The sequence below is a fragment of the Aulonocara stuartgranti genome (genome assembly GCF_965226115.1).
Source record: "Aulonocara stuartgranti genome assembly, chromosome: 13".
NCBI classification, from domain to species: domain Eukaryota; kingdom Metazoa; phylum Chordata; class Actinopteri; order Cichliformes; family Cichlidae; genus Aulonocara; species Aulonocara stuartgranti.
Genome location: NC_138949.1, coordinates 16,336,523 through 16,359,808, shown reverse-complemented (window position 1 = coordinate 16,359,808; position 23,286 = coordinate 16,336,523). Strand labels below are relative to the sequence as shown.

Genomic DNA, 23,286 nt, shown 5'->3' with positions numbered 1-23,286 from the left:
AACTGTAAATGAGGCTGTAACCGATTCCCCCTCTCTTCTTTCATTATTCTTTCAGTATCCAAAAGTCTCAACTAGCAATTTAATAACCTGCACAGTTCTTCAGTTTGACTGTTAAAAGTTTTTGTTTTTTTAGAATATGGGACTGCTTTTAGGTTATAGAGGATGAAACCCCGTCTTTTCTCAGTGTAAAATAAAAAGGCTCTGTTTACAGTTTTTTCTGATTGCTTAAGCACATGTTATGTAACTATTGGCTAATTTAGCAAAACTCTACACACAAATAAAACAACCTGTCACCCAATTATCCAAACATTTTAGTTCTCTTGCAAAAGCGAACACAGCTAGATTAACTCTTCACACCTTTGTAAAAATGGTGTTTCCGTATCAAACAGTACACACAAGCCATCATCTACTAAGCACACAATGCGCCAACTGCACACCGATGGTATGAATACAAAACACATCTGGCGTTTGCCTTCCCTGTGCACAAGGTAGGCTATGTCAGTTTGAGCTCATACTTCTGTCATAGATCCATAAGCATGGAGGGATCCAAACTTCAAGTACTGGTGTTTAGTCAAACACATCAAAACAAACACAAGTGTTTATTTCCAAGTATAGGATTATTTGCAATCGCCATAATGACTATATGGGTTACGTGGTCTGCAGTGAACATGCTTCCTCTGCCCCCTCCTCGTCTTCCTCTTGCTCCTCCTTGTCCTTGTCGTCCTCTTCATCCTACTTCTTCACCTCCACGTCCTCTTCCTCGGCCTCCTCTACTTCTCACTCTTTCTGCTCCCACCATTGTACTCCGCACACACAGCTTACCTGTATTATAGTGCTTAGGCTGATTGCAAAGTGAACGAATTATCTAAGAAAGTTTTCACATGTGAAAGTGTGCCAGACAGTTGGCAAATTAGTGTTAATGATAGCCATACATGTGTATACTTTTGCTAGGAGTGTGTTGGAAATTTGGAAATTGAGTGTTGTGCAGTGAATTGTGCCTACAGTCTTGCAAAGTGTGTGTTACAAAATTGCAAACTGAGTGCAAAGCAGTTTTTGTGCTTTTAGTTTTGCACACTCAGTGAGTGGTTTTGCTATACGTCTGACTAGTTTTAGAAATTGTGCTACAAGAATCACAGTTAGTGTTTAGGCATTCGGTAAAAACTGTAATATCTGTTTGGTGCTATTGAGTGTAAATTACAGTTTTTTCTGAATGCTTAAACCCTAACTGTGATTCCTGTAGCACAATTCCTTGTCTTGAACACCTTCCCCTGGATCTGGACTTTTTAGATTTCATTTGCACCCAGGAACTAGTTTTTCTACAAGCTTTGTCTGGTCAAGTTCAGGTTTGCCCTGTCCTCTTAGATGCATTATGTAGTTTACATACTCTGATAAACAGAGAAAAGGATAAAATGAATCTACATAGTGCTGTCATTCAGTTTGAGTGGGGACCTACTGGGCGACTAAGAATGGCTCTTTCCCCCCATCATCTTAACAGCCTTCTGGAACTGAACTTGTCCATCCCAGCCATTGCTAAAATTTTGGGAATGTCAAGAAGCACAATATTCAGACGCATGAATGAGTTCAATCTTTCAGTCAAAGCACTCTATAGCAGCCTGTCAGATGAAGAGTTGGACCAATGCATTACAGACATAAAATCCAGGCAGCCTCACGCTGGATACCGGATGGTGAAAGCACTTCTTCAGGCCAGAGGACACAGAGTCCAGTACCAAAGGGTTAGAAGTTCTATGCACCGTGTTGACACAGCTGGTGTTGTGTCAAGGATGTTTTCCTTGGGATGCATTGCTCGACGTGCTTATTCCGTCCCAGGACCACAGTCTCTAATGCATATTGACACAAATCACAAACTGATACGGTAAATTATTTGATCTTTTGAAGTGAAAGATATTCCTGAGAATTTTTTCATCTGCAAATGTTCAGAACTGTATTTTGTTATCTTACTCGTTACTATATTTGCATCTGGACATACATAAATTACATCTTGCATTGCTTACATTTAAACACTTCAAAGTGATAATTCCAAAATTGATAAAAAAAAATTTTGTTTTCCCCATTCAGCTATAACATTGTGATCTTTGGAGGTATTGATGGCTTTTCTCGTAAGGTAAGTTTAGTTTAGTAAGTAAATCAAATGTAATATTTACATGGAAGTTTCCCATTGTTCTTTTTCCTATAAAGATTATGTATCTCGGTGCTGCTTCCAACAATCTGGCATCAACAACACTGGCATTCTTCCGAAAATCAATCGAGAAGTTTGGTTTTCCTCTCAGGTAATAAGTGATGCATTTTATTATGGGTTAGGTATTATCTTACATACCTTTTGTAAGACTACATTTGGATATTTCATTAAAAGTTGTTTAAGATGATTCTAACTTGCCTCAATATATATATCTCTAATTTCAAAGGATTGTTATGGTGACTTGGGGATATTTAAGAATAAAAAAAAATTAATTCAACACCTTTACCAAACACTGCTGTTATGTAATTGGATACAAGGGGTGAGATAGTAATATTTTGCCTCCTTGGCTGTAACTCCCTGACATTACAAGGGTAATCATTTTATGATGTCGGGTTCAGTGTTACACCATGATTTCAAATTCAATATCATCATCAATAAGAATTAGTATTATCATTTCAGAATTGTAGGTAACCACTTTTAAATGCCATAGACTACTTATTTGTTTAATTTGATGTAAATATTTTTGCAAAAATATTCTAAAAATTGTCTCCTTACACAGATCATAATGATACAAGATGGCACTTGCGTAATTTTCAACAAATACAATAAATCTAAGTAATTACTACTAACCTGTGAAATCCTGAAAAATGTTTTAACAGCTGTGTTAAATTACACTTCATACTGACACATGCTGGAAAGTGCATTCATGAGACAATTTTTCTGATGCATTCAAGAGCAGTAGCAATGAAAGATTTTAAGGATTCTTTTACAATTTGTTTTTCAAACTTTGCTTAAGGCATATACTGTTCTTTATTATCAGATCTAATTTTTTTTTAAAGCTTCGAATGTTTTGGGGTACGATTCTTTGTTTTCAGGGTTCGTGGCGACCACGGAGGGGAAAATGTGGAGGTTGCACGGCTGATGTTTACTGTTCGTGGCACAGGAAGAGGCAGTTTCATTTCAGGAAAGAGTGTGCACAATCAAAGGTTTGTTCTCATAAAATACTGTCCACCTCAAATGTTCCTGACATAAGATGGAAGGTGTTGCATCTTTATTTCCATTAATTAAAAATACATACATTTAAAGGGTATAGGGTAAAGTTTTACAGTAAAATGTCTTTAGAAAACAGTGCCCTATCCAGCATGATACACTTTGTGATATGTATCAGGTGTTCCTTTTTTTTTTTTGGCAGTTTTTGTTGTTTTTTCTTTCAATTTCCATTACTTACCCCTCAAGGAAGAAAATATTGGACAGGTCCAGCAAACCCCAAAGAGCCTTCAGGAATGTGCCCTATTTTTTTAGTTATTCACGCACCTTTTCCAGTCTGTTCCTTCCTTCCATGAATGTTCATTCTGTGTTAATGGTCTGGTTGTCATCTCATGTTGCCACTGATCATTACAACCCTTTTGGCACCTTTTAAGTGATATGCCTGGGTCCTTCCTACATGCCCTGGTAATGTATTATTACTGTTGTCATGCACACATTTCATGTCGGGTTAGAAACAAGCAGGGAATTTCTCATACACACCAAGAAAAGCCATACCTAATTAAATATTTTTTATATATTATTTCAGAATAGAGCGACTGTGGAGAGACCTCTGGGTGGCCGTTACATGCATTTACTACGATGTTCTTCACAACCTTGAGGAAGAGGGCCTTCTTGACATTTCAAATGTTGCACACCTCTTTTGCTGCCATTACGTCTTTCTTCCTCGACTGGAGGATGATTTGAATACATTTTGCAGTGGATGGGACAACCATCCACTGCGAACAGAAAACAACATGAGTCCCAACCAGCTGTGGGAGTTGGGTCACAGATATCACCCTGTTCCTGTTCCAGAAAACACACAGGTAAAGGTGCACATTTTTAGTACTCATTGATTCCTATATACAATTATTCTTTCCTAATTTTGCTTGTTCGTTGCAGGGCTTCCAGATTCCAGACATTGACTGGGAGGACAGTGGCCTATCTTGCCATAACCATTCAAGCATTGTTGTTCCGAACACTGACTGTCCATTGACAGAAGAACAAATGACAACTTTACAGGGCATTGTTAATCCAAGAGCGGCATCCCAGTCCTTTGGTGCGGACATCTACATTATGGCTGTTCAGTTTTGTCAGCAATTCATTTAGAATAGGAAAGCTACATACAGTTGCAGGAAAGTTTGTGAATCTTGTTGAATTTCATTAATTTCTGCACAATTTGGTCATGAAATGTAATCGGATCTTCATCACGGGCATCTGGACAATCAGTCTGCTTAAACTAAACCAACTCAAAGAATTTTCATGGTGTTTTCATTAACATAATTGTGTATAAGCAGTTCTGATTATTGTGACTTTGGTCATGAAATGGGATCTGATCTTCAAATTGTGCTGAAATCTATGAGATTACACAGGGTTCACCAACTGTTTGAAGCTATAAACTTTGCTATAAGTAGGAATTTTTAGTAAAGCTTCGTAATGTAAATACTGAAGAATTAGGAGAGGGAACTTAAAAATATAGATTCACTCAGAAAACTAAATAGAAACTGCTTGTCAGTTTGAATGTTATGTTGTAAAGCAATATTTGACTGAAGGCTGATGGTTGGAATGTTTCAAAATTAAAACAACAATGTAAGTCAATCTTGTCCTTTTATTTTGATCAAGATGCATGCAAGATGTCATTGACAAGGTAAACTTTCAAGACATTAACAGTTTTAAAAACTACTTAAAGGCATTTTCAACCGAGAACTGAACCAATGTTGCCTGCACAGAGTAAATGGCATCAGAGAGGCCCAGTAGATGTGAACATTTATATTCCAAATCTTAAACAGAGACTTGTACAACACTACCTTGCATTATGGGAATGACTCAAATGAGTCCAAACCCTGAGTGGCAGGTTTCAGAGCAGGCAATGAGGTCTTCCTTAAAAGTTAAATAGTCCTTGTAGTGGTATGGAATGCGCAAGGTCTCATAGCAGGTGGCAGCAGTTGGATATCTGCCATCCACTAGCTCCACTGTGAGACTTTTTGGCACAATCTCCCATCCAGTCCAGAATTTTAGGACATTTTTCAGCTCACTTGGTGTTGCTGTGAAGAAAAAAATGAGGTTTAACAACCTTGAAAAAAATCCAACCAATATATTTTTAACATTGCAATAATATTGGTATTCTACGGAGCCCCGCAGGGGACACGGGAGAAAAAAAAATTAAGACGGACTTTTGCGAGATCTCGCAAAACAAACTCGGGATCTCGCAAATGTTTTAGCCGCATTCTTCAGAGGCCGCCAGCTCGAAGCCGACCGGGAGGTCGAGGCACGATGTGCCGGGAAAGCGGTGTTCCTCCCGGCTGTAGTAGGTCTCGACCTCCCGTTAGCTTCGAGCTAGTGGGTGTCACATCTCCAAAAGCGTCGGAGCACTTTTGCAAATATGTGATGTCTTGTAAACCGAGCAGGTATCTGACATTTACACCACTACATTCACGCCTCAAAATATCTTAAAGGTGTATTTTGTGACCCAGAAAGAGTAATATTACAACTAAGTAGCTGCCGCCATTGTTGGAATTCAACTTTTGTGAGATCCCGAGTTTGTTTTGCGAGATCTCGCAAAAGTCCGTCTTAATTTTTTTTCCCTCCCATGTCCCCTGCGGGGCTCCGTAGTATTCCCCTCCTGCAAAATGGCAAACCTACCATTTAGAATAAAATGCCTCATGTAGCCTGTGATTCGGCATTTATTTTCAAGAGGACAGTCATCATCTTCATCTTCTGGCCACATGATCCGCTGAAGAAGGACCTGTAACAGAACAAAGTATACCCTTAAAAATACTGCTGCACATTTTTCAGATTTCCATGGATTTTGTCTGTTCTTGTTTTGGGTAGTTCCCTTCCCTATAGCCATATTTCACCTGTTCTTAGCTCACTATCACCCACTTAGCCTTATGGTCCATGACTTGATTTCTTGAATAAATTTCTATAATAATCCATGTTTTGTGCTTTTTGTGTTCACTTGGATCCCCAAACCTCTACATAGTTTTGACTGTATCTTAAAAGAAGAAACTGTCTCAAACAAAAAATGAAAATAGAAATCAATTTTTTTTTTTCAAATTCAAACAACATTAATGGCTAAATATATAATTAGAAAATGTGTATTACCAAATAATTACTAATGTATTTTAGTCATGTCTTTTTCAAATCTACAAAATCGTTTTCTATATGTAAATCAGGCTTTGAGCAGTTTTATTTTTACAGGACTAAAGAAAAACTGCTGTAAAGATGTATGGTCCACAAGAATATGTTCATTTTTAGTATTTGTGCATTTTATTTGTAAAAATGAATACAGCTTTGTTATGTAAGTTTATTATTTGATACATAATTCTTGGTAAATGCCAAATTAAAATTGCAATTTTTTCACTTTGTAGAATGACTCAAGTCTTCATAGTTTGCTTTGGACTACATTTTCTACAACACAGTAAAATGTTATTAATGAATACAGTATTTAGGAACACAAAATTTACCTCAGGATTCACAGCAGCCAACTCTTGTGGAAAGAGTAAGGGCACCGTGTCAGGTCGCTGGGTCAGCAGGGTCCACATATGGGTTTCTTTAAGTCCCCTTCTCAGCTGTTTTATCGACCTCGTCACTCTTCCAATGACCTAAGGAAAAACGTTAACTAAACAGTAACACAGAAATATTTTACTTACTTTTCAATTTACTCACAGAATGGAGTAATAATTTCTCAAACAGCCATCTCCTGTTGTTCTCTGTCAAGGGGGGGAGGTCCCATGCATATGCCAGATCCTGAACACGTTTTCTCTCTTCATCCGACAGCTTGGATTGCCCTTCAAGCTGTAACCCATAAGACAGTAATTCAGACAGAAACAAGAACTATAAATTCCTAATTCCTCATACATAAAAAAAAAAAAAAAAAAAAGACAAGTTAAAAGTCTCAGACCATGTCTCAATGGCAGAGTTTTTGATCTAGAACAATTTTAAAGGATTAGTCTAGGTTAGACATGTTTATAACTCACACGGGGCAATGTATAAACGTTCCCTCATTTAAACATAAAAACCTACAAGCTGAATTGTCCCTCTCAGGTCTAGATCTGGACAGTCCTCGGGTGTAACGGTGGCAGTTTCAGGACTACCACCAAGTAGGACATGCACAACGGCTGGGCTAAGTCCAGATAGGCATGGGCCTCCATGAAGAAAGGAGTGCCCTACCATCCTCCCTGCCATAAGGAACATATCACTCTCCACAAGAAAGTGAGCTGCTGATGGTATGTAATGGCCTGGCTCTCCCTCAAAAAGTGGAGTAACATTAGAGTTTGCTATGAGATAAATGAAAAGAAAGAAAAAAAAAAAGAAGATTACTTACACGCAATACAGAGGTTTTCACAAAATAAAGAGACAATTAACTTGTGAAAAGTTATACAATATAATGATCATCAAACATAGGTACGGTCAACCAAAACAAACTAACCAAAATTGATGCAAAAACCAGACATCAGCTTCTCCATGCATGTTGATAAGAAAAAACGTATTACTCCTTGTCCGATAGCTGTATCCCCTGTTAGATCACCAAAATAAAATAATGAATACAAATAATTCTTTCAAGATATATTTATGTATCATTTTCAGAAAATTTACCCTCAAGCCTGCACTCCAAGGGACGTGCCCATTCAACATTGGGTCTCTTGTAGAATGAGATGAGGGCCATGTCCTGATCAGCTACACTTTGTCTGATGTCCATTGTGAGACGTAATGGGCTCTCCATTTCATGCATGTCCAAAGCATTCTTTGCACATTCATATTTGGCCTTTGAAGAGTCCAAAACAGTTAACCAGCCTAAAAGAAAATAGAAGTGATTATAATTGGATATAGTCTGTATATCACGTTCTATCTAGATACTATTACAAGAAGATTATGTTTTATCCTTTGAAGGATTGTCTAAAGTAGTTTGAATATGAGGCTATCAAAAATAAGAAATCCATTGAATGGATACAAACTAATGGTTTGATTTCCGGGAATTGTTCACATTAGCTGTTGATTGTTACTAATCAACACCTTCCTTACATAACCTGTGACTAAATGATTGACCTACCATCCCTGACTTCACAAGTAGTTCCAGATGGTCCTGGCATATCTGCTAGCCCTTCCTCAATTATTGTATCTTCATGCCCCTTTTCATTTCGTGAGCTACTATCAAAATATGTTGTTAAATTTCATTCAAGGCTTAAATCCAATGACAATAAAAATTGCAATTTTTGTTGCTAAATACCTTTCTCCACATGAAGAGGCATGCAGCTCAATGAGGTCAGAGTGAAACATATCTGTGCAGACAGGACACTGCTGCAATGGTGCTGTTGTGCAATAAATTATAAAGGACAAAGTTTATTTTTATAACATTTAATTTTTCCTTCTAGCTAGCTCTTAACACTTTATGCTTTTGGGTAATATGTTAGTATGAAATTGTCAAAAAACCTACATTTCTTTTCTGTAGGTTCATCACCATCTAAATTCACCACAGTACTTTCACTGGGAGTTTCCAAAGGAGGACAGGATTTTAGGTGTTCTGACAGAAGTTGCAGTGGAACACCTATGCCACACTTCTGGCATTTTGCTTTTGGCATGCATCTGAAGGACTCATCGCTTAGTGGTACAGGGTCATTGCTAAGTTCCTCTTGAATAGGAGCAATATATACATTTTTACCCCCACGACTGGCAGCCTTTAGGATTGTCCCTGTATAGCCAATATCAGCTGGAGGAACCAGAGAGAGTTTTCGGGTTCCCCAACCACCTGTATAAAAGCAAATTGCAGCAGATTATTCTGATCATGAAATATATCCAATGCCTCAAGAAAAGTAAAAAAGAAAAGTATCTTCAAAACTACTCAGAATTAGGAATTCACAACATGCGGTGAAAAGGAACTTGTCTTAAAAGTACTTATTAAACAGCAGGATCAGTTTCTAGTTTAATTATACACAGTGCAGAATTCATACACACCCCCAGGTTTGAACAGCAGCCAGCCACCTGTTACCTCCTTCAGTTTGGGAAACAAATCATTCAGGGCGTCCCTTAACTGAAAGCAATAATACAAATACAATCTCTGAGTCCAAAGAAATTACACATTTAACATTAATTATACCCCTGTATATACTAAGAAACGGTAAAAGAAGCATGCATTTACAGTGCAAACTGGATATAATAAAAAAATCTTTTTCAATCCAAAATTTACAGTTACATTTTCATGATTAATGATGAATATCCAATAATAATATTATTTTTTGTAAATGCCACCTGTGACCTGCAGTGATGGTCACCTTCAATAACACTTTTATTAAGCGAAAACTTCTCAGTTTTGATCAGTGAATAAAAAGAATAAGTTTATACCTCTTCATGTGTTGTGCTCTCATCAAGATGTGCTGTTCTTTGACCCATCCCTGCCTATATATATATATATATATATATATATATATATAAAAAACACCCAGCACGCCCCTGCGGGCGGTTTATCCTTCAAGCTCGGGTCCTCTACCAGAGGCCTGGGAGCTTGAGGGTCCTGCGCAGTATCTTAGCTGTTCCCAGGACTGCGCTCTTCTGGACAGAGATCTCCGATGTTGTTCCCGGGATCTGCTGGAGCCACTCGCCTAGCTTGGGAGTCACCGCACCTAGTGCTCCGATTACCACGGGGACCACCGTTACCTTCACCCTCCACATCCTCTCGAGCTCTTCTCTGAGCCCTTGGTATTTCTCCAGCTTCTCGTGTTCCTTCTTCCTGATATTGCTGTCATTCGGAACCGCTACATCGATCACTACGGCCGTCTTCTTCTGTTTATCTACCACCACTATGTCCGTCTGTATCTGGAAGTCCCACAGGATCTTAGCTCGGTCATTCTCCACCACCCTTGGGGGCATCTCCCATTTTGACCTCGGGACTTCCAGGTTATACTCGGCACAGATGTTCCTGTACACTATGCCGGCCACTTGGTTATGGCGTTCCATGTATGCCTTGCCTGCTAGCATCTTGCACCCTGCTGTTATGTGCTGGATTGTCTCTGGGGCATCTTTACACAGCCTGCACCTGGGGTCTTGCCTGGTGTGATAGACCCCAGCCTCTATGGATCTTGTGCTCAGAGCTTGTTCTTGTGCTGCCATGATTAGTGCCTCTGTGCTGTCTTTCAGTCCAGCTTTGTCCAGCCACTGGTAGGATTTCTGGATATCAGCCACCCCCTCTATCTGCCGGTGGTACATACCGTGCAGGGGCCTGTCCTTCCATGATGGTTCCTCGTCTCCCTCCTCTTTCTTGGGTTTCTGCTGCCTGAGGTATTCACTGAGCACTCGGTCAGTTGGGGCCATCTTCCCAATGTATTCTTGGATGTTCGTTGTCTCATTCTGGACTGTGGTGCTGACACTCACCAGTCCCCGGCCCCCTTCCTTCCGCTTAGCGTACAGCCTCAGGGTGCTGGACTTGGGGTGAAAGCTTTCTTGTCTTTATGTCAGTGGCTTCTATCTCCTCCTTTGGCCAGCCTATTACCCCAGCAGGGTACCTGATCACGGGCAGGGCATAGGTGTTGATGGCCCGGATCTTGTTCTTACCATTCAGCTGACTCCTCAGGACTTGCCTGACCCTCTGCAGGTACTTGGTGGTTGCAGCTTTTCTAGCGGCCTCTTCATGGTTCCCATTCACCTGCGGGATCCCCAGGTACTTGTAACTGTCCTCTATGTCTGCAATGTTGCCTTCTGGTAGTTCAATCCCCTCAGTTCTGACTACCTTCCCTCTCTTTGTTACCATCCGACTACACTTCTCCAGTCCGAACGACATTCCAATGTCATTGCTGTATAGCCTGGTAGTGTGGATCAGTGAATCGATGTCTCGTTCACTCTTGGCATACAGCTTGATGTCATCCATGTACAGGAGGTGGCTGACAACTGCTCCGTTCCGTAGTCGGTATCCGTAGCCAGTCTTGTTAATGATCTCACTGAGGGGGTTCAGGCCTATGCAGAACAGCAGTGGGGACAGAGCATCTCCTTGGTAGATCCCGCACTTGATGGTGACTTGTGCTATGGGCTTGGAGTTGGCCTCTAGTGTTGTACGCCACATCCCCATTGAGTTCCTGATGAAGGCTCTTAGGGTCCCATTGATCTTGTACAATTCTAGGCATTCCAGTATCCAGCTGTGGGGCATTGAGTCATAGGCCTTCTTGTAATCAATCCAGGCAGTGCACAGGTTGGTCAGTCTGGTCTTGCAGTCTCGGCTGACTGTTCTGTCTACCAGTAGCTAGTGTTTTGCGCCTCTGGTATTCTTGCCAATTCCTTTCTGTGTCCCGCTCATGTATTGACCCATGTGCCTGTTCATCTTAGCCGATATGATGCCTGACAGGAGCTTCCATGTAGTACTGAGGCAGGTTATTGGTCGGTAGTTGGAGGGGACCGGTCCCTTCTTGGGGTCCTTGGGGATCAGGACCGTCCGACCTTCGGTTAGCCATTCCGGGTGTCTCTCGTTAACTAGCAGCTGGTTCATTTGTGCTGCTAGACGCTCGTGGAGTGCAGTCAGCTTCTTTAGCCAGTAGGCGTGAACCATGTCGGGCCCTGGTGCTGTCCAACTCTTCATACTGGAGACCCTTTCTTGGATATCTGCCACTGTGATGGTTACTGGATCCTGTTCGGGGAGGTTGCTGTGGTCTGCCCTCAGATCCACTAGCCACTGAGCATTGCCGTTATGGGTTGCGTCCTTCTCCCATATGCTCTTCCAGTATTGCTCGGTCTCCAGCCTTGGTGGTGCTGTTCTCTTATTGTTCCCTTGCCACTGAGAGTACACCTTTGCTGGTTCTGTGGAGAACAGCTGGTTTATTCTCCTGCCTTCTATCTCTCTGGTGTACCTTCTCAAGCGGCTGGCCAAGGCTGTGAGTCTTTGCTTGGCAGTTTCTAAGGCCTCAGGTATGGACAGCTTGCTGTATTTCTTATGCACCTTCTTTGTCGCACCTTTCTGCAACTCCGTTAGTTGGCTAACCTCCCTCCGTGCTACTTTGATCTTGCCCTCTAGCCTCCTTCTCCATGGAGGGTACTGCCCCTTGTGGCTGTTCAACTTGTAGCCAAGCATCTCACTGATCACTGCTGCCGTATTGTAGATCAGCTTGTTAGTGTCGGTAATCGTGGTTGTAGGTATCGTCCGTAGTGCTGCATTAACATCATCTAGCAGACCTTCTGAGGGTACTTCACGTAATCTTGGTAACCGGCTACGGGGGATCCAGGTTTCAAGCTTGGCCATGATCCTATCTTTCAGGTCAGTTCCTCTCGCACTTAACGATCCTTCTCCTATCGCACTTGGGGCTATGTACCCAATCTCGGGTGGGGGTGATGATATCGCCCCCCTGACCTGGCGTCCTGACTCCTCCTTGCCGTAGCATTTGTGTTGTACCTTGTCAATCTCTAGCTGTGAGAGCAGTCCCTTCTTTCGAATGTTGGAACACTGAGCTACTAGTTGTTTCGCCGTCATTGTGGATGTTGGGTATCGAAGAATCCATAGGTCCCTCAGCCTATTCATGTAGCCCCTTCCGCCAGGGTTACTTGCGTAGTAGCATTCCAACAACGCCCTGTTTTCGTCTCTTGCCCACCGATGCCTTCTTGTTCCAGTAGCCCACTTTTCGTCAGGGTGCCCTGGTTCCTCAACACCTGACGCGGACCTTGTTGATCCGGAAGAGTATGATGTAGGAGAAGATCCTAAAGGAGAGGAAAAAGTAGAATTATTTTTGTAATTTTTAAATCACCAACAAAAAGTGAGTTAAAAACACAAGGTTAGTTACCTAGTTAACTGAATATTCTTAGGCTATAAGATTCCAATGTTTATTTTATCATATTTCCTTATGGTTCTTTCAAAAAAGTTTATTTTTTAATTCATGCCATTTGTTGCAGCATTTTGATTTTCTGGTTAGGATTTTATTTATTCTTTTCTTACATCTTTTGTTTTAATAGCACAGTATATTTAAAAATTGAGCTCGCAAGAGAAAAAGCTTTATTTTCTATTTTATCTGTTTTATTTAAATGTTTTTGAGAACAAAGCCAAACCAAAACTTAATGAAGAAAGCTGGAACTGATTATTGAGTTCAGTGTTCCCAACGAATACTCTGAATGGATGAAAAAAAATGAAAACAGATTGCCTGGCAGCGTGTTTCATTTATGAAAAGATCAGAAAATTAAATTTGATATTGTCAAATTTAATCCCTTTGGTTTATGAAACAGTGAGAATGAATTTCTTAATGGGTGGCTCAGTTTGGGGAAATTGTGGGTAGCCTGCAAGGACCTCAACTCAATCCCATATTTCCGTTTTAATATTTCTAATGTTTGCCTTGTTTTCTTCACTGTCTGGTCTGCCTCTGTCTTGCGTGTATGGATGCATTTACACCGAAATGTCCCCAACAAAGGATGTTTTAATTCACCACTATTCCAGTGAAACACGAGTCTCCCATCTTCCTGCTACCGGTCTGGAGTTTTTGTTCACCAAAGCACACACCAACTTCATACTGACGGACAGATCACTGCCCTTTTGCCGCCTTGTCTGACCGTGTTTTGTGGCTTTGGTTCACTTCACCTCACTCTTCCCCATTCTTGTCATTAAATCAGGCCGTTCTGCAACCATGGCAGCCATTCACTCTATGGCTTTATTCATGGTGTATTTTACCCCTTCACCAAAGGCCGTTCTCGTTTCCAACATTATATTTGCAGTGTTCGTCTATCTATCAATATCTGCGGAGTATTTTTTTAACGAGTATCCTATTTTCTAAAGCACAGCATGTAAAGGGTAGCTCGGTTAGCAGGATGCTAGCATGTAGCGCTTAGTGAGACACGCCTCAGACGAGTTGAGCAAAGACCCCGTCTGTGTACTTTATACGTGAGCAACGGATTTAAATAAAATTAAGGTTTCAAAAGACAAACTTGAAGATAAAAAAATATATATACTCACCGGAGAGCCGCCAGGGTTTGCCGCTGCCATCTTGGCGCTCCTAAATTCAAAACGCCTTCTGCAGACAGGCATGGGAGGCGTGGAAATTGTCTTTGAGTTAGTCAAACGTTTTCCTTAGTTCGAGTAGATGATAAAAAAAAATAATAAAAATAAATGGGATTTTAAGTAGGACTAGGCGTTCTGTAATGATCTCTATTTAGGAGAAAAACTTAATCACTCACCTTTAAACAGCTCTCTTTTAGGAGACACACTGCTGGCTAACGGTGTCATGTGATCAAACAGCGTAATTTAATTGGCTGAGAGCCACTCGACTCGATCTGGTGCTGATTGCTCTGGCTTGGGTCATTAAAGTTCATCACTTTTGCAGTTGAATTTTTGCAGGCGAATTTTTGCAGGTGAATTTTTTTCAGGTGAATTTTTGCAGATGAATTTTTTGCAGGCGAATTTTTTTCAGGTGAATTTTTGCAGGTGAATTTTTTTCAGGTGAATTTTTGCAGGTGAATTTTTTGCAGGCGAATTTTTTTCAGGTGAATTTTTGCAGGTGAATTTTTTTCAGGTGAATTTTTGCAGGTGAATTTTTTGCAGGTGAATTTTTGCAGGTGAATTTTTGCAGGTGAATATTTTTGCAGGTGAATTTTTGCAGGTGAATTTTTTGCAGGTGAATTTTTGCAGGTGAATTTTTGCAGGTGAATATTTTTGCAGGGAAATTTGGAGGATAAAAATTCAGTGTCATAAATTCAATGTCTAAAAATACTTGAATTCTGATGACACTATATTTCTTCCATACAATCGCGTTTTATGAACACAAAATGCACGTTTATTGAATATGAAAAAGATGTGTTGATCTCAGTTGTGCAACCAATTTCCGCTATTGAATCAAGTAAATCCAACATGGCCTTTTTTTTCAGTGTGAATGAGACTATAGGCTGTGTCATATATCTGCCATTAATCAGCAACAGTGAGGATTTATTGCACCCACAGCCATTATATGAGGTGGTGACATTAATGAGAAAAGCAGGCCAGGTAATGTAAAATGGTCATAAGTAACTAAGAGTAACACAACAGGAATAAAGGTCCTGCTGAAATGAGTTTAGTCAAAGGTCACTAGAATATACTGTATATAATTGACATTTATAATGCTAAGAATCATTCAAGAACAAAAGAGCCTAGAGTCAAAGAAGAAAGGTGAGTTTAGCAGAAATTGTAGTAAATCTAAAGTTTACATCCACCCAGAAAAATTCAATACAGGTCTAAATTTTAATCTCTGCCATCTCTTCCCTAAGAGTACCCAGACGTTGAGACATGCTCATACATGCATAGAAAGTTGAATGTTGCGAAAGGGATTTGGCAGATATAATCAGAACCAACCAAACCTGCAAATCATGATAAGGGGGAAAAAAACTTTAAAAAACAACAGACGATGAGTTCTGCATTGATGTCATTTCTCAGTATTTACTGAAATCCTGATTATGGATTGTTTTTAGTATCTCTGCAAGGAGATAATAACAAAAATCAGAAACATTTAAGGTCATGTAATAAAAAAAAAAAGCTTAGATTCTGTATTTTCAATTAAAGAACAGGCTACTGTGGATTATTGTATTGCTCATTGGGGATTTTTGGCAAACTGAATTGGGATTCAGAGCCTCAGGTTGGCATTTCAACAAAAAAATTGGATAACATGCTGCTTAGTTGTGATTATTATTTAATGCTGGACTTTATCTGATTAGCGGAGCACCAAAGGCAGAATATCTGATTAATATTTTATTTCTTTACAGTTAGGATACTTTAGAAGGCTCAATACTGAATGAGTATAGATCCTGGGTGTTACAAATTTTATGAGCGTGAGCTTCAGTCATATATTTGGTGAGCAACAACCAACATATAAACTCAAAAAACATAGCGAGAATAAAGAAGAGAACCTTAGAAATATTTTTGTTTAAACTGACTCGACTGATACTTTACACTCATTTTTCAATTACAGTGTGTGAGGATTAACATTAGGTACTCGTTACCCATACACAGAAATGAAAATCGTTAGCTTCATAGCATAAGTGCCTAAGTCATTGACTTAGTCAAATGACTTAGGCAATTATGCTATGAAGCTAACGAAATGTTGCATTAAACAAGGCCTTTTACTAGAGATTGAGACCAATATCTCATTTGGAAAGTGTTTGCTGAAGCCATAAGAGAGTGAGCAATAGGGCCTAGATGTCTTTACAAACTGAGAAGCCTCCTGCTGGCAACATGAAGCTATGCATGTGTGCTTAAATGCATCAGGGCTAAAGAAACAACACATGATCACTGAGCAGTATTTTACATGTTTCACGCATGTTTGTATTGAAAGATGCGGGATTTCACAATTGCTCACATCAGCTTTTTAAGCAAAGAAAGACTAATTTTTCACCATCGTAGTTTGATGTTGTGCCTGAATTCAGCTGGAGCCGTTCTTCTGGTTTGGGGGTTACAACTTCTAATGTTCCTGTTACTGCTATTGATTTTAACTTTGACATCTTTCATCCCTGGTACTGCTCATTTTTCTCGTGCGTCTTCTTTATGATGTGATAAATGCGGCAATCCCAGCTGATGGAAAATCAAAAGGAATTTCTGATTTGCTCTCAGCCAGGATTCCCACATCTTCAAGCTACCACTGTGTCTGGTTGGTTAGCCAGGAGCTGCATGTCTGTCTGGAAGTTGAGGTCCCACAGCACCTTAGCCTCTTTGTTTTCAATCACCTTAGCTGTTGTCTCCCAGCCTTCTAATCCATATGCGGCACAGATGTTTCTGTATACTATCCCAGCTGCTTAGTTGTGCATCTCTGTGTACACTGTCCCATCTTGCTTCTTCCATCCTGCTACTATGAGCTGGGCTGTATCCAGGGCACCTTTGCACTGCCATCAACCTGAGTCCTGATGGCTGTGGTAAATTTCTGCCTGTGTGGATTTGGTGCTTAGGATCTTGTGCTGTCATGATCAAAACATCTTTCCTGTCCTTTTGGTCAGCCTTTTCTAGCATTTGGGAGTATTTCTCAATATCAGCCACTCCCTCTGTCTGTCAATAGCACATTAAATGCAGGGTCTTGGTCTTGCACCATACTTCCTCCTTTTGTTTCTTATCACCATCTGTCTTCAGCTGCCTGAGGCACTCTTGTAGCACCTCCTCTCAAAGGGGCCATCTCCCTAATGTATAGAGATTGACAGACCACGTGACTTTCGCACATTGCATGCCGTGAACTCGTGGCAAAACAATCCAAGTACCGCATCAAATGCAAGCATTTGCAGCACCGCAAAACGTTCATTCTTCGGTTCCAATAAATTCTTGCTTTTTCTTTGCCCCCCAAAAAGGTATGCACAAAACGAAGGAGAACAATGCCGGTCCGTACAAAGACAGACTTGATGAAAAGTCAAAGAAAAGATACGAGGAAAAAAATCAAACCAGTGAAAGGGTCAGACCCTTATGAGCACACAGAGGGACAAAATACGTTAGCGTGCTGCCCAACTTTCACCACGCTCATATTTATAATTATAGCTCTGACACCCACTAGTCCCCCTCTTCCACTTTTTGTGGCTCAGAGAGCCATAGGGTGGAAACATCCATGCAAACATCTATGCATTGTGAGGAACTCATGTTTTGACATCCATGGCATTGATTTCTTCCTTTGGCCTCTTGCTATTCCAGCTGGGTATCTGATGACCAGTAAGGCCTATGTCTGGATTGCTTAAATCTTATTCATGCTGTTGATTTGGCTTCTCAGCTCCCATTTCACTAAGTGGGAGTAACTGGCTATGGCTGACCTTTTGCAACTTCATCATTGTTCCCATTAGACGTTGGAATACCAAGGTGCTTGTAGCTGTTTTTTCAATAACCTGCCAATATATATATGTACACTCTCTCCAGTATACATATAAAGCATTTTTATATACAGTATATAAATAGAATAACAAATGACACAGATAGTTTGTTTCATATTGCACATATTGGAAGAATAAAAGAGTTGTGATTTTGTAAACAGCTCAGTGTTGTCAGGTGTCTAAATGAAGACAAAAACCTAGCTGAGCAGATCGATACAAACAAAAGATGGATCTATTATTCTCAAACATGAAAATAAAAGCCGACTATGACAGCAGCTCACTCCTACATGACACAAAATTAATGGATCAGACTCAGGATTTCATAGCTGATGCCTACTCATTATTGCAAATAGTCTTCTTATATTTGGGTGCAAAACAAATTGCGATCATTTTGTCTACAGTCTTAGGTGAACCCTCTGAAGAGAAGCTTACCTGCATCGTGTTTGACATTATTTTGCTGGAGGCTTGGTTCCTAAAATAATGAGTTCTGCTTCTATGTTCTGAGTGTCAATTGGGCTCAAAGAAAACAATCTGCTTTCACTGATGACATCTGAAACATATAGCATTAATTTAATAGAAAAAGGCAGCTTTGAAAAAGTGCATGCTCTTCCCCTGTTAGAGACCTTGACACCCACTCAAAGTGACATGAACCCCAGGAGTTATTTCCGAATGCATAGCATACACGCTCAGAAATTTGGGATTTCTATTTCTGGTTTTATAGGTACAATATTTTTGAATGCACCCCCCGGGGCTAATCTTGGGCTTCCAGACTTTAAGATGCAATGTGAAAAAACGGCTTGTTTTTGGCTAAGGTTAAGGTTTTATGATTTATTTATATTAAATGAAAAACAACTGTCATTCTCCATCTGTCTTATATATATGTATTTAAAGGTGAAGAGCACTGCCACCTCACATCAAGAAGGCGCTGGGTCTGAAGATTTCTGCAGCCTTTGTTCTCTCTGTGCCTGAAACATTTTCTCCAGGTAGTCTCCTTCAAAGGTCCAAGGACGTGTAGGTTAATTGCTGATTGTTCGCTGTGGGTGGAGAAAAAGACTGCAAAAGTAAATTTCCAAGTTAACAAATGAATATTGTGAAATAAATATGTAATTTGAATGAGCTGGGGTTTGTTTTTTGTTTTTGTTTTTTTTTACATCACAGGGTACTCCTGCAGTGCCACACAGTTGTAGCAAGCAGCTGCTATTTTTTCTGAGAGTTTATTATAGATCAGATGTTTTTTTCCTCTATATTATTCTTTGGGTATCGGCCATTACATCTCCATAATTGCATTAAAGTGGAAGATAAACATGAAAGGGTCTGCAAATTGGTGTGACACTGATACTTTCCCATTTTGTCACAATAAACAAATTATGTACATTAGCAACTATAATAAATTAACCTCACAGTAGGCCAACACACCTCTCAACATTTTGAGAAATGTAGATCACTTAATGTGTGCATGCTAAATGCAAGGTCACGTCCAACAAGCAATTAGCCTAGCTTTATACAAAGCAGGGGCAAACATGCTGTTAAAGGATACCAGGAGGTAAGTCTTAAAACAGTTTGGGATTTTCAGAAATACACTCATTTGCTTTTCCTAATGATGCAGGTTTCATAAGAGAAGATAAGACGACTCTGGACTCAGGCGAGGCATTTTTACCCATGAACTACTGCTCATCGGCTATTTTCTCTTTTTTTCTTTAAAACCCTTGAAATGGTTTTGAGGGGAAATGCCAGAAGATCAGCAGTTTCTGAAAAACTCAGACCAGCATGTATGGTACCAACAACTACCCCACATCCAAAGTCCCTTGAATTTGATGCTCAGCTTGAACCTCAGTAGCTCGTCTCAAGCATGCTGTAGCAAAAGACCCGACACACACAGGATGGACGTGCTTCGGAAATGTTTATTTTGCTTGTTCAGCCATTTCTTTTGCATTACATCACAGGTGACTCAATGAGCAGCTTCTTCCTACCTACTGTGGTGTAATCTATATTGACGTACATCATGCGCCACTAGGCAGCAGTACTTACCCACTAAACAGGAAATAGGGGCATGTAAAACATTGCTGTCACTACCCAATCCGTACCTGAAACCCGATCGGTACCCCGCATGCGCAAATCTTACGTCACTTCCTCTCTTTGCCAAGATTGCGACATTCAATATATTTGAATGACACGGTTAGCGCCCAGTTAGCTCCTAGCATTTCTCAACAGCTCTGCCTCCTTTTCGACTACCGGGACATTTAAACAATGGATACCTCCGTATACAAACAAATTCATGCTTTTTCCTCAACAGAGAGCATCCCCCGATTGAACAACAGCGCCGTAAAATAAGAAGAATGGCGCCTAATTACAGAGTTACAGATTTGTACGGTCCGACTTTGCACTCCGAATTCCGAAGCAGACACCAAAAGCAGTTCAAGCCACAAAAACCACAAATAACAAAACAAGAGAATAAAACATGTTCTAAATGTGGAAAAGCATCGATGCACCCAGAAGCACAGTGCCCAGGCAAAAATGCAGAATGCCACAACTGTGGGAAACGTGGACACCACGGGAGAGTTTGTAGGTCTACAACTGTGCATGAGGTGGCAGACAGTGCAGACGGACTTTTCCTAGGTGAACTGGATTCAGGAGAAGACCCGTGGCTTGCTAACATCTGCGTGAGAGGCAAAAGCATGACATTTAAATTAGACTCAGGGGCAGATGTCACAGCTATCTCAGAGGAGACATTCAAAGACATTTAGCAGCTAAATGAACATTTGCAAAAAGCTGAAAAGCCACTGTATGGACCAGGAGGTGCAGCACTGATCGTACTTGGGTCTACAAAGGAGGATTTCCTACAGTGACAGGAGCACTACAGAGACAATCTATGTAGTCAGAAATCTGCGTGTAGCTCTCTTAAGCAGGACAGCTTCTGTGAGACTGAAACTAATTGCCCGAATGGACAATGTTGACCTTGAAACAGTGAAGAAAGCGTACCCGAAACTATGTGATGGGCTCGGCTTGTTCAAAAACCATACACGTTTAAGCTGAAGCCCAACGCTAAACCTTATTCACTGAAAGTGCCAAGGGGTGTTCCACTGCCACTACTGGGCAAAGTCAAAACAGAGCTGGAGAGGATGGAACAGTTGGGAGTAATCAGTCGTGTGGAAGAGCCCACAGACTGGTGTCGCGGCATGGTCGTAACCCCCAAAAAGGACAAAGAGAAAGTCCGCATCTGTGTGGACATGACACCTTTAAATGAGTCAGTGTGTCGTGAAAGATATATCCTCCCCTCTGTAGACCAAACGCTAGGCATGCTCACAGGTGTGCAGTATTTCTCCAAGCTTGAGAAATACTGGGCTTTTGGCAAATACCGCTGTCCAAAGAATCTGCTCTCCTCACCACATTTATTACGCCATTTGGTAGATACCATTTCAATCGTTTGCCATTTGCTATTTCCAGTGCACCAGAGCATTTCCAAAACATGATGGTGACGGAAGTGACAGCCGGCCTCGCGGGAGTCGTGTGCCACATGGACGACATCCTGGTCTGGGGATCCACGAAAGAGGTGCACGACATGAGACTCCACGCTGTCCTCGACCGTGCAGAGAAGGCGGGCGTCACCCTGAACATGTCAAAATGTGAGTTTGGCAAAAGAGCAGTGAAATTCTTAGGATTCATTGTGTTATCTGAAGGCATGAGTCCTGACCCTGACAAAACTAGTGCGGTGCAGAATATGAAAGAGCCAAGCACCGTGAGTGAGCTTAGGAGCTTCTTAGGAATGGTGAATCAGCTGGGGAAATTCATCCCAAACCTCTCCGAAAAAGACAAACCACTGAGAGACTTGCTTTCAACTAAAAACGTGGTACTGGGGGCACGAGCAACAAAACGCGTTTAGCAGTTTAAAAGAAGAACAGTCATCCGCTCCAGTACTGCAGCTTTACGACCCAAACAAACCCCAAAAGATCTCAGGAGATGCCTCTTCATACGGGTTTGGGGGCAGTTTTGCTACAGAAAGACAATGACATGGGTCACCAGTCTCGTATGCCTCACGATCATTGACACCCACAGAGCAGCGCTATGCCCAGCTGGAAAAAGAAGCGCTGGCGCTCACCTGTGCCTGTGAAAGATTCAGTGACTTTATTCTAGGGCTACACTTTGAGCTTGAGACCGACCATAAGCCACTTGTGAGGCTACTTGGAGGGCAAGCCTTGGATTTGCTTCCACCGCGGATACAGAGATTCCGCATGCGCCTAATGAGGTATTCTTACACTATAAGGCACATTCCAGGCAAAAGCCTCACCACAGCCGACACGCTGTCACGGTTACCACTGGCAGACAGCGTGATGCCCAGAGACAATGATCTTATGAAGGACACCGATATTTACGTTGACGCAGTGCTGGAGGGCCTTCCTACTAGCAGCAAATACCTTGCAGATCTCCGTGAGCAGCTACAGTCTGACAGCGTCTGTTCCCAAGTCATGAAGTTCTGTGCAGAGGGCTGGCCTGACAGGAACCAGCTGCAGGGAGTAGTAAAACACTACTGGTCAGAAAGAGCAGTTTTGAGTGTACACAACAGACTACTACTGCGAGGCACAAGGTTGGTCATACCTGCAAACATGCGAAATGCAGTTTTGGACAAAATACACGAGGGTCACCAAGGGGTAGTTAAGTGCCAGAGAACGTGCCCAACAAGCAGTGTGGTGGCCAGGCTTAAGTAATTAGATCAGTGAACTTGTCCTTAAGTGCAGGCTGTGCATACAGGAGAGAGTTAATGTGAGGGAACCTCTTATGCCCACACCTTTACCTGAGAGGCAGAATTTAGGAGCTGATTTGTTTACACTAAAAGACAAAAACTATCTGTTGGTAGTAGATTATTTCTCGAGATATACTCAGCCCAACTCGTTCAGCCAATGTGATTGTGCATTTAAAGTCAATATTTGCACGCCATGGAATACCTAAAGCATTGATTACCGAGAATGGCCCACAATTTGCATGTCAAGAAATGAAAGACTTTGCAAAGGACTACTGTTTTGAGCATGTCACCAGTAGTCCCAGGTACCCGCAGAGCAACGGCGAGGCTCTACACTCTGCCTTTGTATTGTCAATAAAATTAAAATGGTTCCAGATTTTTCTTCTTTTCTTGGTGTCACTCAATTTTCTTTACCATACCTTTTTAATGTGACGATGTTGTGACTTGTTGTTGCTCCCGGTGTTCTGGGAATCCATCCTACCTGACAAACCATCCTACCCGTTGTTTGTGCGCATGCGCACAACACGAAGTTAAATGGTGAACAGTCCTAACTTTGTGAAACTGAGCTAGA

The 23,286-nt window shown here is 41.1% G+C and overlaps 2 protein-coding genes and 1 long non-coding RNA gene across 7 annotated transcripts in view; 2 read left to right on the top strand and 1 right to left on the bottom strand.

The window, feature by feature from the left end:
* LOC309720677 (uncharacterized protein) overlaps nucleotides 1-23,286 on the top strand; it is a 97,514-nt gene that overhangs the window by 12,383 nt on the left and 61,845 nt on the right. The gene's annotated exons all lie outside the window — the stretch shown is intronic.
* LOC309721081 (uncharacterized protein) lies at nucleotides 1,269-5,117 on the top strand. 2 transcript variants are annotated; one of them, XR_014280653.1, is made up of 6 exons: nucleotides 1,269-1,873; nucleotides 2,077-2,099; nucleotides 2,197-2,288; nucleotides 3,073-3,183; nucleotides 3,771-4,047; nucleotides 4,124-5,117. XR_014280653.1 is itself a non-coding variant. In XM_082558436.1 (6 exons), exons 1-6 carry the CDS (start codon nucleotides 1,410-1,412, stop codon nucleotides 4,328-4,330), a joined length of 1,197 nt encoding a protein of 398 aa, XP_082414562.1. In that variant the 5' UTR covers nucleotides 1,269-1,409; the 3' UTR covers nucleotides 4,331-5,117. The 2 variants fall into 2 exon arrangements, 1 of the variants encoding a protein (XP_082414562.1); XM_082558436.1 differs by having other exon boundaries at nucleotides 2,077-2,122.
* On the bottom strand, nucleotides 6,743-7,965 carry LOC309720996. Its single transcript, XR_014280621.1, has 5 exons — nucleotides 7,820-7,965; nucleotides 7,653-7,739; nucleotides 7,247-7,500; nucleotides 6,890-7,018; nucleotides 6,743-6,825 (listed from the first exon to the last, which is right to left on the bottom strand). It is a non-coding gene; the product is annotated as an uncharacterized lncRNA (long non-coding RNA).